The sequence below is a fragment of the Triplophysa dalaica genome, chromosome 6, assembly GCF_015846415.1.
Source record: "Triplophysa dalaica isolate WHDGS20190420 chromosome 6, ASM1584641v1, whole genome shotgun sequence".
NCBI lineage: Eukaryota > Metazoa > Chordata > Actinopteri > Cypriniformes > Nemacheilidae > Triplophysa > Triplophysa dalaica.
Window position 1 is genome coordinate 18,778,266 of NC_079547.1, and position 19,098 is coordinate 18,797,363.

Consider the following 19,098-nt stretch of genomic DNA (forward strand, 5'->3'; position numbering starts at 1 on the left):
TAGAATTATGCAGTCTGACAAGTATGCAGCATTAAAATTTGTAGCTATTAGAATAATTATTATGTGCTATTTATAGTATTTTTACTGATAATAAGTAGTCATATTTTAAATGTTGTACATTTGAATTCATGTTACACACATTCTTTAACATGTTTCTGTGCGAGACTTGAAATGTGCTTCACATTTTGGCCACAGGGGGGAGTTCCTCATCTTTTTCTAGAAATGTTGGAATTGGATTGCTTTTTGGGTAAGAGGGAGGTTTGTATTTTATGTCACTGATGCCTCCAGAGCTGTCACATAGGTTACCAGGGCAATTCCAGAGAGCTCTTGCGTGGCTGTTAAAGAGCAGCAGTATGTCAGTGTGATTGGAGACAGAACAGCAGCAGGGCAGGTTTGAGCAGGACAGCCCATGTGGAAGACTCAGACAGCCTTGACTTACACGTTGAAGTGGGATGTAATTTAAAGAATAGAGAATATGAGAGGTCTGATCCCCTGAAAAATGTGTGTAAGATCATTCCAAAATGGGTCATGACTTGCATTATATTTATTGACCTAGACTTACCTTTTAATGACACGTGTTTCCTGTTTTAACTCTCAAAAGGCAGCGAGCGAGGTTTTACCTCAGAGGTATTTTTCAGAAATGATGTGTTAACAGTCGTGTTGTTCAAACATTCACACACAAATTCAAAAAATGATTATCCTAATACATCATAAGTTATACAGTATGCACTTAAACGGCCATATGGTGTATGGATTTTTCAAGAATATTGTTTCAAATAGAACACTTAAGTTGTTTATTTTCCATTTGTGGCAAAGCAGATGTTGTGTTGCGACTGACAGTGCCTCGTTTCTTTGCGGTAAGCATTTTTAATAGATTTGATATATACACACGCAGAGAAACATTCTGTCATTCTGATTTTGAGCACATCTGTGTAATTAATAGTTACGTTAATTAAGCAGTTTTCAGAATAAAGACAAAGTTTATGACAGGATGACTTTCTGCCCTTGTGAATTAATTTAAATGTGTTTTGGAGAGTTGATTCCTTGACATCTCGCTGCTTGCTGAACTGTAGTCTTTTTTGATTGAAGTTAACAGATGGTCTACCCTTGAGGTTAATAATCCGACTGTCAAGTCTGGTACAAATGTTCTTCATGGTCCATTTTGTAACGTCTTTATGCTTTTTGGCACAGATTTGTATTTTTGTCGATCACCACTTCTGAGTTCTGTCAAATGCAAACTGCTGATACATAAAGACATAATTTGTAAAAATATATTCATTATTTGATTTTCTTGTTTTATTTTGTTTCATTAATGAGAAATGCTTCTTCTGGTCTTTTAGAGATCAAGATTTTTTTCCCCATAATTTGAATAAAGTTTATAATTACCATGTTTATGTGAACCGGAATCACATGTTATTCCAAGCAACTTCAATAAATCCTTTTGCCATTATAGTAGTGTTAAAAATATGATATTCAATAGTATTTTAAATGACATAATCCCAGCAGTGACAGACAGGGAGTGACGATATAACTGACCACCATTATGAAAAAAACAGACTTTGCTATAACTTTGCAATATTAGTATAGAGGGTTTCATCGGACACCCCGGTACGAAGTTAACTTCCTGTCTGTATTTAGTATGGATTTTATTTTTTTATTTTATATTATATTTAATTTATAATAATATTATTTTGTATTAATATTTTATTGTCAATTATATTTAATTAAAACTATATTCAACAGTTATTGATTATTTGCGGATGTCTACTGGAAGTTAAGTTTGGGCCATATAACATTTGTTTAACTTTTGCTGTTTGAGAATGAGAGCAAATAATTTATTTTTAAAATGCTCAGTATTTACCAATATGTTTTTAAAGATGGTTATTTGTGTTCTTTATATACTGTATGGTTAATATAATATTTTTGGAGCCACAATTCCCCCCAATGACTAATTCATTCCATATTTGTACACAATTTTTGGGGGGGTTAAATTAACCTAGCAAATGCTTTGTTTGACCCAACAATGGGTTGAAACAACCAATCAGGTTAATGACCCAGTGTTTTTTATGCTGGGTTGAAAAAACCCAACATTTCTTTAGTGTATTGAGAGGATCTATCAATATAAATTCATATTCACTGATCAAGCACACTTATTTTTAAAAATAATTTCAAGTAGTCTTAAAGACCTTGAGAAGCTTGTTTAGATGTGTTTGACTTGAGTAAAAGTTTAACTCCTAGATTTGGCCCTCCAGAAACTAAATGAACCAATCTTTATACCAAAGAAGCTATTTAAATGATTGATGTTCTGTAATTGTGACTAATAAATGGAAAATTAAAAAAATAATATGCACATTAGTCCTCTTTAATCTTTAAAATTGCTTTTTAATGTTGGCAGTTATAGGCACTTACTCAAAAATATTTACCGCCTGATGCCATTGTCATATCATACTCATCTGACCGCTGTATAATATTATCAACACTTCAGTTCGATTACTCAAGATGCATTGTTCTTAGAAACACCTTTCCAAAATTCACTAGAAGTTCACCAAGAAAAATGATTGTACTTTTAAACTACTCCTGTAAAGTTCTCTGTGTATTCAGCATATGCCACAACACTCGATACCCCATAACCTTGACAACTTTAACGAGTTCACGAGAACTAGCCTTTATTCTCTTCACAGAAATATCAGAGAAAATGGCATTTTGCAATTTAATTGCATTATACAGCAGAAATGAGTGTTGGTGCAAAGTGAATCTCACAAGGCAAATGAGATATGAGATATCACTCTCCGCTTCTTAAATGTGATTCACCGCACACACGGCTTCAGTACCACACGTATCTCAGTCTTTGACGGTATCATGGGAATTCAGCAGTCTTCAATCTAGATCTTCCTCGGAGAGCTTCTACACGGCACAAGCATGATAAGCATCAGCATGCACACACAGATTATTAGAGGAAAAGTTTCCATTGTTCCAACAGAAAGTGCTGAGTTCAAAGGAGTACACACAAACTTTTACTTGAAGAAACTCTTAAACACCATGCCAGATTTTTGGATGGCACCGCAAGAGGGAATTGTCCTTTTCTCCTTGAAACTCTCAGGAGGGGAGATTGATTTAAAAGTTAATAATTGGCTTGAGCTGCGGATGAATAATTTTTTTGGATCGAAACTCATCCAGAACTCCTTGTATATATCTCCAATGTCACACTGCAAGATTAAATCATGTAGTTGAAAATAAGATTGGATGATGAATGGTATTCTGTTCTGTATGCATTCAAACCACAGAAATGCATTTGCCATGTCATCTATATGGTCAGAATCAGCATGATTTCACTTTGATGATATACGTTCCTGAAGGCATGGGGACTATAAATCCAACAATTTAAAATAAAGTTATAATGTAACCAAAGCTGTACGCACATTTATTATTCCCACTTGTTATTAAAATTACTTAAAATGATAAGTAAGGTAAACAAAATATGATTACAGGACTAATTCCAGTGGTGTGTGTATTGCCTAAATACAATAATAAAAAACAACAGTAGGCTAGCATGTTTTTAAGTCCTGCTGTCGGAAATTAGACCAAGATGCTTATTCATAGAATAACAACAACCTGTGACCGAGAGGTTGCTTTCCTGTAACAATAAAATGATGCTGCACTGCCTGCTGGAGATTGTATAAGTCTATAGTTAAATAAGAGCATGTTCGTGAATGTTTGCACTGTAGTAGTCGAAGATCTGCATGCCTCGCTGCACTCCGATGATGTAACGGCTCAAATGATTTACTGTGGCAGGGGTGCAAGAGGAGAGAGAGGAGGGGCAGAGAAGCACTATCACACCCAGATTTATTACAGCTCACTCAAAAAAACTGTGTATCATTGTTTAGAATGATGTCCAATGACCTAAAATGCTGATATTTAACTGTATCGTCTGTATATCATTCCCGACAGGAATGATACATTTTTTAAATGCAAGAAGATACTTTTTTTTTAATTTTAGCGGTTCTGTTTGTTTAGATTTGAGACACATGATTCACAAATTGACATGCAGCACAAAAGCATAACTCTCATAGCGAGATGCATTAATAAAGATAATAACAACAGAATGTAATATAAATATTAAAACATACATTTTGTTATCATTTACCACCTCTTGACATTTGAAACATATATGGCTTTCTTTCTGTTGCACAACACAAAAGAAGATATTTTGAAGAATGTTGGTAATCATAAACGGATGCTCCTCATTGACTTCTTTTGTATGGAGACAAAAGCAGTGCAAGTTAGCAACGGTTTTCTGTTACCAACATTCTTCAAAATATCTTCTTTTGTGTTGTGCAACAGAAAGAAAGCCATATATGTTTCAAATGTCAAGAGGTGGTAAATGATAACAAAAAAATGTTTTTGGGTGAACTGTCACTTTGATGTCTGTATTTAAATATATGTTTTCACTTATTATTGCCATCTGCATTGAACTTTGATGCTTGCCAAGGTTTTATAAATGAATGTAGTTTTCAAATATTTAATGAAAATGTTCAATTAAAAAAATGGACCCAATTTTATAGTACCTTTCACCTTCCACAGACCTGCCTCAAGTGAGGCAGCTTTTGAGACACCAATAGTCTCATGAGGTTAAATACTGCAATACTCTGTAATACTGTATTTCGACACCCCTACTCCCAAAGACGCACTCGAAGACTTGAATCAGTGTACTCTTTCCTCTCTTGTCCAAAAGCAGTCTTCGCATCCCGTTTCAGCTCGGAAATGTCCCATCCATTTTTGCCCCCCCCATCCCCACGTCCACTCTGCGCAACGTTCGGCTCAACAACTCTTCAGTTTCTCTCTAGTGAACTGTGTAATAAGCTGAACGCTGCCGCTCGCCCCTCCCCCTCCAGTCTGCTTACCTCTCCTCTCTCTCCGCCGCGTCTTGTTTGGATAGTTGCTGCGCGGGAGAGCGTCCGAGGCTTCTCCTCTTTCCTCAAGTCATGGAAACGGTTCCTCTGCAGCAGGTGGATCGCGTGTGGTGGCAGAGCAGACAGTCCCTCGCGTTTTGACGCGAGACCCCGCTGCCCTCTAACCCTCCTCTTCCTCCTCCCACTGCACCACCCCACGGTCACGGTAGGCAGCATGGCTCTCCCAAAGCTCCCTGAAGTACAGAACTCTTTCTGATCTGTGGGCCGACCAAATCAAGTCAAGCGTAAAGATAAGACGAGAAGTCGGGACTCAATTGACAAGGGCTTGCTGGATGAAGGCATCACATCGCCGCCTGCCACGGACCGAGCTGAGAAATGAGGGTGCACGTCAAGAGCAGGCAGCGGGCAGCGCTCTTGCAAGCGGTTGGCCGGCACCTCAATCACTGATGGATTGAAGTGCCCGGGCGTAAAGAGAATGTCTCCCAGCATCAAAAACTTGGATTGCTTTACCCCAATGTTGTGCCACTGTAAAGTAGCATGCACCAACAGCACCATCTCACTTATGTTCGGATGCAAGGTAGGGAATGCTGTTTAATTCATTAGTTTGAAATAAATAAAAAAAGTTGGATGCATAACTGACAGCTTTGGACTTATACCTGCTAATTGTCATCTCATACTGAGAATAGTTTTGTTGATAACACCTTTAGCAGGTTATGGGCTGAACATATGCTCCAGGTTGCACGCTCATGGCATCGATCCACTCCTTGCATGTGTTCCTGATATTTGTGCGTGGTTATGTTTAGAAGTCTCACAGAGTCTACATTTGTCCAATCTCATTTAGACAAAATTCAGCTAGACCAGAAGAGCTTCCTCAGAGAATTCTTGGGTTCTGTTAGCTGTTGACGTTGAACTCAATTATTTCAGTTCGAATAAAAAATGATCTGTTTCTCCAAACAACGTAAACTCCGGTATAAATCTCAGTCCGTGCATGGCCCAGGATTCCTCTTCTATTCATTTTTTTTAGAACAGATTGGTATAGCAAGTTCTTTTGTTACATAACAGCCTGGTCCTCTGGGAATCTTAGACGGCATCCCAATTATATCTACTGTCTGTGATTAGGACGCTGAGAAAAAAAGCTAGCGTTTCTCCTTATTTCACGTCTCGTTGGTTAGCCTTGCTTAGCTGTCTTCATCTACAGAGCCTTGCGGGGAGCATAGAGATTTGTGCCTGCACTGGAGAATCAGACCATGAAAACTTCTTGCCTTTGGAGCTGACCCGTTCTCCAGGCGTGAGTTCAGAGGTCTTGGGGAAGCCCTAGTTAGCTCATTATGAATAGAAGTCTCCTTGCATTACAGAGGAATTAGTGAAATGACACATGTGCCATGTAGAAGATGCACGGACAAAAGCAGATTACACTATTTACATTATTTGATTATTTATATTATTGAACTGAATGCAAGATTTGACTAGGAGTATGTTAAAATATAAGTGTTGTCTTTAAAGGAATAGATCACCTGAAAATAAAAATTCTGTTATCATTTACTCACCCTCTTGTCATTTTAAACCTGTGTGACGTTCTTTTCTCTGCAAAACACTAAACAAAATATTTTGAAGAATGATGGTAACTAAAAACCGTTGGTCCCCATTTACTTCTATTGTTTGAACACAAAACCAATGTAAATCAATGGGGACCAAGGGTTTTCTGTAACCAGCATTTTTCAGAATATCTTTATTTTTTGTGCTGTTGAAGAAAATAAATCATACAGATTTGAAATGAAAAGAGGGCATGTCAATTATGACACAATTTTTAGGGGAGAACGATGCCTTTAAAAGATTCATCCAGGAAGACGTATTGTTTTATGTTTTATGTTTTGTTTTATTATTGATGTACGTTTAATTTCATTGCTCATTAATAGAGTGAACTGGTTAAGAGGATAACAACTGACAAAAAAATATCCTGTTGTGTTCAGTGATATAGTTATCTTATCAAACTCTCATACATCTCAAAAATAACATATCTCAAGCACAGGTTTTAGGTTTGCTAAATCACTTGTCAGCCTTATACCCACAGATGTTCTGAGGTGAGCCGACGACATCTGTGATAGTTCACCCAAAATAAAAATTCTGCCATATTTTATTTACGCTTATGTCATTTAAAACCTGTATGTGACCGTTTCTTCTGTAAAAACAAAAAAGAAGATATTTTGAGAAATGTTTCAGTGGCTTTGTGTCCGTACAATGAAAGTCAATGGCGTCCTGGGTTCTTTATAAGAAAGTCATACATGTCTGGAATGATGAGTAAATGGGTGAGTAAATGATTTAAAGGTGTGCTTCTGTGGTATCTTGTGGGTTTGTTTTGTGCTGAAGAGATGAAATTCAGAGTAGGTCTGTGGGAAGTGGACTAAAGATTGTTTGAATAATACAGTTCTTGGGTTCACACTGTCACCAAGCCTTGATGCCTGTCTGAAATCCGGAATGTGAAAGCAGTCCGATTCCCAAGACTCCACATTGATAATTAAACCCTGTGAATCCTTCCTCGGATAGTCCCTGTGCATTTCATCTCTTTCAAAGGAAGCCCCACCAGTCTCTCTGATCCTCATCTGAACGCTACTTTGCATGACATTGATTAAATCCTGCCGGGATGTGCTTGCCACACAGAAAGACTTTTTGAAATTCTTAATTTTTCGCTGGAAATATCCAGAGGTCTCTGTCCTGATTGGCCACTTTGTCCCCACAGATGGCTCTTTTATTAGTTTCTGGATAGGCCTTTTGCAGTAGATTTGCCCTAGTGCTTATCATTATGGAGTTTATTTTGAGTTCATTTATTGCTTTCTGTATGTACCACACATTTCGTTGGCTTTTCAGTATAACTAACCAAAGTTTCTCACAGCGAGACATTTGCAATCATTTTCCCCATACTTTACTTTATGCTTCAAACAAGAAATATAACAATATGCTACTGAACTAGGGGAAAAGGTAGTTAAAAAAATAAATTCTTATTATACTACAGCATTTTGATTCTCAAGCTAATTTTATTTGTAGTGCTGTTTAACGATTAATCACGATTCATTGCATCCAGGACAAAACTTTGAGTTTACATAATAAATGACTGTGTACTGTGCATATTTCTTTGCATTTATAAACGCATACACGTACATCAAAAAAACGATAAATGTTTTAAATGATATAAATATCTACATGCAAATATTTCCTAAATATATACAGGTATGTGTATGTGTTTATAAATGCAAAATAAATATGCTCAGTGCACATAAATTATGTCAAACCTTTATTCTGGATTAATCACGATTGATCGTTTAACACCCCTATTTATTTGAGTAGCAGCATTAGTTAAATATGCATTTAGGCGACCGATATTCACACATCTTTATTATTGCTTTAATTTAGAACATGTCCCTATTTATTAAATATTAAGTAAGGTTTGAAATGAAACTGTGTTTTTGGGCATGTTGCTGATTTTCTCCAAATATAAGGCACAGCTAAACCAGCAGTTTCTGAAACAAAGTGAATATGAGGGTTGTGTTGTTTATGTAGCAGAATGGGCGCATAAAGATCAGATCAGAAGAGTCACTGGAGGATTACAATTAATCAATAGACTGCAGCTTCTACCAATAAACTCGGAGTGCTAGAAAGGTGTCCTGCAGCTGATCTTGAGCTTTAAGAGTTCATAACACTAGGAATCAAATTGTCATTGAATTTGGCTATGTGAGCATGAAAACATGCAAAAAAGATTCAATACTCAGAACTTCTTGTCAATCTACAAAACCATCCATTAAAGCTTAAGTGCAAAAACCTCTTCTGAAACCTGTAAGATGTATATCATGCAGGTAAAACTTGGTCCAATGCTAAAATACTGTTGTAGTTAAATATTAGAAGAACCTGAAAAGTGTGAGAGAGTCTGCCATACCTTTATGTGAACCTGTCGTAATGTAATGGATGACCTTAGTCCATCAAATTGTTTTAAATTATATTTTAAGGAAAACATTTTTAGCTTAGTGTGTTTTCTGGAGGATATTTTGACAGAAATGCAATATATACATATCTTTGTCTTCAGAGGTGTATAAAGACCATTTACGGTATAATGAAGCGTGAAATTTTCTTAGCATTATGCAGGTTGATGTTATGAACCTGCATAAACCTGTGTGCATGAACCTGTTCGAACAGAATGTCGACTTGAGCTGGATTGTCATAGGCTGGGTCACATTTATTTTATTGAAAAAACATGAAATATGTATGCATTATTTACCTGCATTGTCACTTAGAAATGTTTCTGGAATTCATAAAAATCCTGTTCAGTTAGAGTTTGTGCATAATTCGCTTCATGATAATTCATTCTGGCCTTTCTTTAGTTTTCAGTGTTCCGGTGTCTGGATTCCGATCAATGCTAATGTAGCCCATCAATAAATTTCAAGCTGTTCATATTGTCCTTCCCCTGTCTTTCCCCTAATTAAGTATGGGATTAAATGCAGGTCATCACCGTTGAGTTCATTTCCATGCTTCTGATCAGCATGCTGGCAGTTACAGAGGTCAGCAGTCCAGATGTAAAGGTCAGCAGATGGATGTTTCATACCAGTCTGCAGATACTGTGAATTGATTGGGTTAGTATGCTGTGGACAGCTTGTTTGCTGTTGTCCCACTGCGCTGTTTATTATGGTTTGGTGTCATTCCCGTTCTTCTCACTTTCCCCACCTGCTGTTTTTGTCATGAGCTATTAATGTGCCCTTAAATAGTAACCGCTGTGCTGATCCAAATGGCAAACCGTATGAAACTATTCTTTTCTATTTAACAGATCAGCTTTTGACAGCTATCGTCTACTAATAAGTGTGACTGTAATGCAATGATGAAACAGTTTGATATTTACTGACCCTCATGTCATTCCAAACCTGTACAACCTTTTTTCAAAAGAAGATATTTTGAAGAACATTCGTAACTAAATAAGATTGCACCCCGTTGATTTCCATTGTGTGCACACAAATCTACTCAAAATACCTATTGCATTCCACTTAAAAAAAAGAAAGTTAACGGATTTGAATGACATTAGGGTGAATAAACGATGAGGATTTTTATTTTTGGATAAACTGTTCCTTTAAAAACGGAGAGAATTTTGCAGACAGTAGATTATTTAAGGTTGCTGTTAAGGTTATTATTCACATTTGTACATTTAGGATACATCTGTAGGTGCCAGATCACATGATAATGAGCTTTGGGAAGTATTGTTCTAAAAATCCTTCAGCTTGATTATTGATTTTGCAGAAAAATGGGTCAAACTTTGATCCCAGCATCGCTGTAGGGGGAAATAGCGACGCATATAAAATAGCTTTTTCTAGGGCACTGATATGACTGAGTCTTCGGCTCTGTTCCAGAACGTACTGTAGTGAGCTGTCAAGTTTTGCCTACTTAAAGTATAAGTACAGTCTACACTTTTTAAGCTTTGGGGGCTGTCGTAAATACAAGTTTATTAATCAGGAATTTTACATGAATCGTTTAATTGTTGCAAATTCCTGTGACATCCTGAAACTCAGTCATAACTTCTGCAAGTCGCCAATAGCTCAGTGCTGTTGATTTGGATTTGTGTCTCCTTTACAGTACATGAGCAGTGCTGTTTAAACCGTGCAAAGTTGTTCCCTATGTAGAGCGTTTGAAAGCAGTCACTTGTGAGTTCTTTTTTGATTGTTGGAAAGTGATTTTAAATGACCGACTTTAAATTATTTTCAAACCGTGACAGCATATATATTTATCTATTTTGTAAGATTAAGCAATAACTGATAGATCTATTCTGGATAAGGCCAGGTGATTTAATGTTTTAAATTATGAAACTGAGCACTTTACTTTAAGTAAACCGTGAAGGCAGTTCAACATGCGCTCACATTAGCATTATTCAATAATCATTCATAGATTTTTTTGACGGTCTGTTAGATTTTCACACCTCTGTCTTGATAAACCTTTAGCGGCAGAGGTAATCCTATGAAAGGTGTAAAACTACTTGCGCTGCCCCGGGTTTGTGTGATGTAACTAGGATACATAAATGGAAAAGTTACGGATGCTTATATAGTCTATTACTCCATTAGTTCAAGCATTGGGGGTTTAATTCACAGGGAAATCACATACTGATAAAAATGTACACATTGAGCCTATTATACTGTAAATCACTTTAGATAAAAGCGTCTGCCATATGCATAAATGTGAATGTAAAGTAGGATAAGTGCTATAGAGCGATTAAAAACTCTGCTTATATCAGAAATCCTGCTGTTTATCTCTGCATGCTGCTCGTCTTTGCACAATTCCAAATTATGCTGATTATGCTGACAAGCTATCTTGTTTGAGTTTTCCCTTGTGGCTCTTTTTCGTGTCTCGTCCGCTTTGAATGGTCACATTCATACAGAGTTGTCTCATAAAGGAACTACAGCTGGCTTCCTGATAGTTAATTATAGTCTCTCATGGGATAGATGCCAAGGAACAGCCAGCCGTTTTCGGTTTTGAAGTGCAAAAACAAAATTTGTGCTTGTTTTGTGCCTTTTGATTCGTACATCCGATCTGTCATTGCTTTTGTGCTATTTTGCAGAATTTATAAAGTAACTCCATTAGGTATTTGGATGCTTTCTGATTGTCCAACTTTATAATTATCTGCAATCTTCAATATGTGCAAAACTATGTTATCTTCTTTTTCAACTACCTGCTTTGAATCAAATTTGTGTAATTTGGCACTGTTCTTCGTTATTAAAATTGTAATGTGCTTTGAAAGTTTAATTTTAGGTTTTGCAATGGGGACAGCTGTGGGTAAGGGAGGGCCATAATATTTTCTAGAGAGACAGGAGGCCAAAACTCAGGAGGATCAAACAAATAGATCAAACGTATGCTGAATATTGAATGTGCCCCGAGTTGTTTTGCATGAAGGCGTCTGCCGAACAGTCCCCACAGTATTTTGCTGAGATTTTTTGTGATTTCTGCAGCAAAAATGCTTAATTTTGCAGCGACTTTATTAATATTTTGCAATAAAAATTGCGAACATTTACCTTAAGTAAAACTGTGTTTTCATCTTGAAATGTAGAAATGATTTTCGACGATAAATGTGAATCGCCCCTTACAAAGCATTTTTTGTTTGCTATATAAATATCTTTCCAATACTACATTTATTTAACATGGAAAGTAACCGAAGATATTTTGTTGTGTAAAAGAAAGTATAAGAATTAAGAAAGTTTATTTTCAAAAGAAGCGGAAAAAATGTAACAGGGGTAGGAAAAATAAACTTGAATATAGTATTACATTTTGCTTAACTACCTAATTCAGCTTTATTTTTTCTTCCATTACTAACATCTATGTTTAAAGCAAGTAAATATATCTGCAACTGGGGCAAAAATATAATCTTAATTCAAAAAGGAGAACTTTTCTTATCCGGTAGGCAGAAATTTTTCTTGTTTTAAGCATAATCTCACTTCATTTGAATCTTTTTTTTGTCAAAAACCTATTATACTATGTCAATCTAAATTTTGAATGTGTGATTTATGGAAGGTATGGATATTAGTACTGGAAACAACAAAAATATGTTGTCCAGCAGCAACCTTTTGTCTAACAAGCCACACAATTGAGTTTCCAGCAACACCTTTTCTGTGGGGTTCCTATGAGTTGAATGTGTCAGACCTCGTAAATCTGCATCCCAGATTATGCTGTATCATGCAAATGATGCTTGGCTCTTGTCATGTGGAGTGAGTACACAGGATGTTTTGGCAGCAGTGGAGGCAGAGCATAGCCAGATTACAGAGCTCTCTTACAGAATTCAGGGTGAAGTGCAGTGTTTGCAGACCTCTGGACTTGGGTATGTTTCCTGCCAGATAGACAGACAGGAGTTGACAGCTTAACAGCAGCACAACTAGACCCGAGACAGAAATGGGGCGTGAGGAGCAGGCACGGCTCTCCTCCAACTCTTTAAGAACCTGTACGACATCCATCAAATCGGATTCTCCACCTCTCAGGCTTCACCCCACTCCAGGGCTTTGGCATTGCCTGACTAGGATTCATTTTTCAGATCCATGAAAACACGTCCTCCTTAGTTGAATAACTGGATGAGTGATCTCTATGCATTTATGAGGTTTTACTAATAGAAGCTTGGTTTGAACCGACCAGTGCAGAGCGAGAGCGTCGATCCAGCCGAGCAGCTCATTATCCCGGCAAGCTGGTCCCACAGCGGCAGCGACTGTGAGGCACTCATCGATGTAATAACATCTCAAGAAGTTCTACACGTCTGTTCTTTTCATTCCCAGCATTGAGTTCACACTCACCTTTTGATTCTCACCGCCTTTGTGGAAAAAAGTCAGTTTAAAACTTTTGAGTTGCTTTGAATAAGTACATAAGTCTACATTTTTTTGGTTAGAAAAGGCTAAAAGTCTAAAATGATCCCTTGGAGGTTTTGGAACGGAGTAAAATATGTTTATTTTTTGTACTGACACTGTAAACTTCATGCGTTCTTAGCTTCAGAGGATTCATTTACCCCTGTAGTGCAGTGACGTTTCACACCCAACCAAAATAAAACCCCAACTTAGAGCTTGTCCCACTTTTTTGGGCAAGTACCTTCTACAAGAAGCCTGTCCCCATTTTCAACCCTCAAGAGTTATGTTTGAATTTCCTAATCTATATCGTGGGAATGCCGTAGAGGCATACGTATTGGGGTCAAGAAGGTAGCTGGGCAAGATGGATGTTTGTGGATAAAAGGCACTGCTCGAATAACTTGTTTTGCCTGTTAAGAAAGTAACAACACTATTTCAGAGACAGGTATGGCAGATTGGGGTCGACTGTGACTGGTGGGATACGGGGTGTCTGGCTCATTTAAAAGAGTGCTCCCCATCCGAGCAGTGAGGTCTAGAGAGAAATGGGTTTGAAGTGCTTTCAGATTTCTTCACAAGTGCTTGGTTTAAAGTTTTATGAGGGCTTGTTTTCTGTGGTGCAGTTTGCTACGCTATATTTTTGAAGTTCAGAAGCACAAAGCCTAGCATTTTAACTTGTATTTTACAAACATGTTGTTTATTCTAGTCAGCTACTGTATGTGCAACGGATAATAAAAAAGGACTTAACCGGTACTTTTGTTTAGATGCATTTTGCATGATGCGGTTTAATTTAATGTGATAAGCATCTATCTTATGCTGTTAAACCTGTTATTCAAAACATGTTGTTTATGTACTATATAGAGAAATTTCTTACTTTAGGAGATGTTATGCTATGTACAAAACATATATAAATTAGGGCTGTCAAACGATTAATCACGAGTAATCGCAATTAGAAATAAATTGTGTTTACATAGTATATGACTGGGTATTGCGTATATTCATTTTGTATTCATAAACACAAACACATGCACACATGCCACATATTAACTCATTTACTGCCAGCCTTTTAAAAAAAAAAGTTGCCAGCCTACGCCAGCGTTCTTTTAACATTTTCACCCAACTTTAATGGCTCACAGTAAATTTATAAAATATATGGACAAACAATATGTCAAATGAAAGAACAGAGTCTCAGATTTTAAACAAAAGAAACCGTATTCTTCTATCTTTATTTGTTCGTTTTTCATCACTCCGTATATGAGGGTAGGTTTCTACAAAAATGCATCATTTTGATTAAACAGCTGAGATAATTAACGTTTTTTGTCAAAGATTCCACCCAGATTAAACTCAGAACAATCATTAAAAACCAGTAAAACATATACGTTCTAGGTTCTGGGATTCTGTACTTTTTCCCAAGTGGTGTGTAATAGCACCACCTGCTGTACAACACTACAAACACTGATTGCCGTAATAACTCGTCTTTGGCGGGGAAGCATTTTTTTTTTTATTGACGAGTTCAAGCAAAATATTAAGATTTATAAATGTTTAAACAATTTCAATTATTGGTAAATATAAATAAATACATATCTAATTATTTCTATAGTGTATGTTTTTATGTTTATAAATACATAAATGTGCACAGTTTAAAGTCAAACTTAATCGTTTGACAGCCCTAATTTAAATACTTTTATGACCAGTTTGCAAGAAGTAAACAACACTTGTATATATTTATTTTACATATATAATCTTATTTTTTTGTTTAACATTCAAATTCAGTTTGCATCATTTTGTTGATTGTATTTTAAGTTTATGTTATTTTAAACAGTAAGTGCTTCTTGTTGTTTACATCTTGCAAATGGTCTATATAATATATTGTAAAACAGATATTTTATTTTATATATTTAGTTTAAGATAGTCTTTTTAGCATTATTTTCTTATTTAGGAAAGTAGTGGTCTGTTAAAGTAAGAGTAAGAGTAATTTACCCAAATATGAAAATCATTTCTACCACATCTGTATATAATGTGATGTTCACTTTTTTCATTATTTCTTGTTGCATTGAAGTTCAAATATGGTGACAGATTGAAACATTGAATCTTACTGGTTCTTGCATAATGAAACACAAATAGACAACTAGTCCTGAGCATGCAGCCATATTTGAACTTATTGTGCTGATCGGTTTTTCATCATCTAAATGAACATGTATTTGCCAGTTTTTCCACCTTGGCTTTGCGAGGCTAACAGTCAAGACAGGGACTTTCTTGTCAAGCCAAGAATTTCCATTATGCAGGAATAATTCCAAGGTGCTATAAACAAAACGGCACAGAATTCCTGCAGTTCTCTATACCGGTGATCCCTGACCCGTTTTAAGCAGTGACTTTCCCCATCCTTAGCGGTGTTTCCCACAGAATTTTGAGGGACTGTGGCGCTAATGACATCACACAATAATTAGCATATTGTATGTTGTGTATAGGTTTGGCCTAGTTTTGGCACTTCATATCGGTTTCGCTTCTACTCCATGATCACATTATATTGTATTTAAACGCAACTGAATGCTATTTTCACAAATTGTCTGTCCTCTTGTCAGACATAAAAATAGTATAAAATATTGACTTAACACGACCCAATAACATCTCTTGTTTAATCCAAGCAGTTGTCACTTTAACTGCTGCTAAAATCCTGATTTATAAACGTGACATTGTATGACAATATCACCATTCATTTACATTCAAGAGCGGATATATGAGGCGATTCTGGTTATAGGTATCACTTGTTTGTCTCATGCAGCGCACAGCCATCACTCTTCTCATCAATGTGATGTTGTGTTATGAGCACTTTTTTATTTTAAAGTCACCATGAGACTGTTGTTGTGATTGACTTCTTTTCCTTATTGTGACATACAGTCAGGTCAATAAATATTGGGACATCGACACAATTCTAACATTTTTGGCTCTATACACAACCAAAATGGATTTCAAATGAAATGAACAAGATGTGCTTTAACTGCAGACTCTCAGCTTTAATTTGAGAGGACTTACATCCAAATCAGGTGAACAGTGTAGGAATTACAACAGTTTGCATATGTGCCTCCCACTTGTTAAGGGACCAAAATTAATGGAACAATTGGCTTCTCAGCTGTTCCATGGCCAGGTGGTGTTATTCCCTCACTATCCCAATTACAATGAGCAGATAAAAGGTCCAGAGTTCATTTCTAGTGTGCTATTTGCATTTGGAATCTGTTGCTGTCAACTGTCAAGATGAGATCCAAAGAGCTGTCACTATCAGTGAAGCAACCCATCATTAGGCTGAAAAAACAAAACAAACCCATCAGAGAGATAGCAAAAACATAAGGCGTGGCCAAATCAACTGTTTGGAACATTTTTAAAAAGAATGAACGCACCAGTGAGCTCAGCAAAACCAAAAGACCCGGAAGACCACGGAAAACAACTGTGGTGGATGTCCGAAAAATTCTTTCCCCGCTGAAGAAAACACCCTATACAACAGTTGGCCAGATCAAGAACATTCTCCAGGAGGTAGGTGTATGTGTGTCAAAGTCAACAATTAAGAGAAGACTTCACCAGAGTGAATACAGAGGGTTCACCACAAGATGTAAACCATTGGTGAGCCTCAAAAACAGGAAGGCCAGATTAGAGTTTGCCAAACGACATCTAAAAAAGCCTTCACAGTTCTGGAACAACATCCTATGGACAGATGAGACCAAGATCAACTTGTACCAGAGTGATGGGAAGGGAAGAGTATGGAGAAGGAAAGGAACTGATCATGATCCTAAGCATACCACCTCATCAGTGAAGCATGGTGGTGGTAGTGTCATGGCGTGGGCATGTATTGCTGCCAGTGGAAATGGTTCTCTTGTATTTATTGACCTGAATCTGATTGAGCATCCATTTCACTTGCTGAAGACAAAACTGAAGGGAAAATGCCCCAAGAACAAGCAGGAACTGAAGACGGTCGCAGTAGAGGCCTGGCAGAGCATCACCAGGGATGAAACCCAGCGTCTGGTGATGTCTATGCGTTCCAGACTTCAGACTGTAATTGACTGCGAAGGATTTGCAACCAAGTATTAAAAAGTGAAAGTTTGATTTATGATTATTATTCTGTCCCATTACTTTTGGTCCCTTAACAAGTGGGAGGCACATATGCAAACTGTTGTAGTTCCTACACCATTCACCTGATTTGGATGTAAATACCCTCAAATAAAAGCTGACAGTCTGCAGTTAAAGCACATCTTGTTTGTTTCATTTGAAATCCATTGTGGTGGTGTATAGAGCCAAAAATGTTGTGTCGATGTCCCAATACTTATGGACCTGACTGTACATCCAAGTGACACGGTTTCTGAAATGTGAAAAAATGTAGGGCGGGGCTTTATTTTGCAAATTGATCAAATAATGGCGGGCCGCCATAGTCTAATAATATATGGGAAACACTGCTTAGTATTATTTATTTACAATACTTGATTCGTTTATATAAACTGGGCTTGAGATCCTGATAACTTTATTTTAATTTCTACCTATCACTTAACATACAACCTCCAGTCGCTTATATGGTAGATAGGCCTACAATGGGCTTATCATGAATTCTTTATAAGCATGTGTTTAATCTTGGTTTAACACACCCTATCTTCTCTTTTTCAGAAATATAGATATCAGGATGAAGATACCACATCGCCTCCAGAGCACAGCTCTCCTCACATGCCGGGGGATGGACGTCCTCCTGAGCTTGTACAGGTATCGGAGAAGAACATCTCACAAATTGAGAATGTACATGGCTACGTCTCCCATTCGCACATCTCTCCAATGAAGGTAAAATATTCCGCCTCTGATGCATTTCTGTGCTGCATGTCATCTATCCTGTGTCTACTCTGTAAACATGCAAAAATGTAGCGTGTGATAGAATCTCCATCATGTGTCATGTTTACAAGCACACACACACACACACAAAATACTTTTATACAACATAAGTGGCACATTATTAGAAACAACCAGATTTATATTAAATCTAGTATAAATATTTTAGTTCAGTGTTTGGGTTTAAAGTCTGGGAGAATGAAGCATGTGCCATGTGATGTGGAGATGTGGATGTGTAGACTCTACGTGCAGTTCTGTACGGACAAAGTTTTAGCTAGTCACTTTGCTGTGCATTAAAGTTCAGCACAGTGTAAATCTCAGGTAGTAGCTGTCCAAGCCCAAGTGAACAACGGTGCTTTCGCCCCCTACATGTGACTGACAGCTCGCCGTGAGTAAATCAAGTGCCAAGTTCAACAGTGCTTCAGAATATGCCAAGCCCAAACACAGGCAACCGAGTATACTGTAAACTTCATTATATATTCAAATATGGATTTTTACTCTGTTAGCTTTGTTTACTCGTCATCATTTAAGCTTTAAAGTCGGTCCACAGGGCTCTACTGCTGTATAGGGCTGAAACGATTAGTCAACATTGTCGACAATAAAAAATTGTCTACAAATATTCTTGTTGTCGAGTAGTCGTTTGATTACGTTACTTAATCTAAGGGCTGCAATATCACAATTTGACCGCTACAGCACTGTAGCGCTAGATTGTACGGCAGCCTTCCCGAATGCTATCGATAGGAGTCTTATATCTTGACTTTATTTTTAAAATATTTTCTTCTATTACTTGCTCTTTTTCATTAACTCTTTCACCGACATTGATGATTTATCTCGTCATTTAAAAAAATGGTTCCCCGCCAAACGAGTTATTACGGCAATTAGTGTCTGTACTGTTGTACAGCAGGTGGCTTTGGGAAAAAGTACAGAATCCCAGAACCTAGAACGTATATTTCTTATCGATACTTTTTTTTAAAAAGGCTGACGGGAAA

General features: G+C 37.0%; 1 protein-coding gene across 21 annotated transcripts in view; it reads left to right on the forward strand.

The window, feature by feature from the left end:
• Window positions 1-19,098, forward strand: part of dlg1a (discs large MAGUK scaffold protein 1a) — a 93,904-nt gene that overhangs the window by 14,503 nt on the left and 60,303 nt on the right. For 19 of the 21 annotated variants that reach the window (XM_056751310.1, XM_056751311.1, XM_056751315.1 and 16 more), the window contains exon 4: window positions 17,897-18,064. In XM_056751310.1, the coding sequence (XP_056607288.1) occupies window positions 17,897-18,064 (168 nt within the window). Of the gene's footprint in view, window positions 1-4,945; window positions 5,488-17,896; window positions 18,065-19,098 lie in introns of those variants that run through there. The other 2 variants (XM_056751329.1, XM_056751332.1) reach the window with 2 other exon arrangements.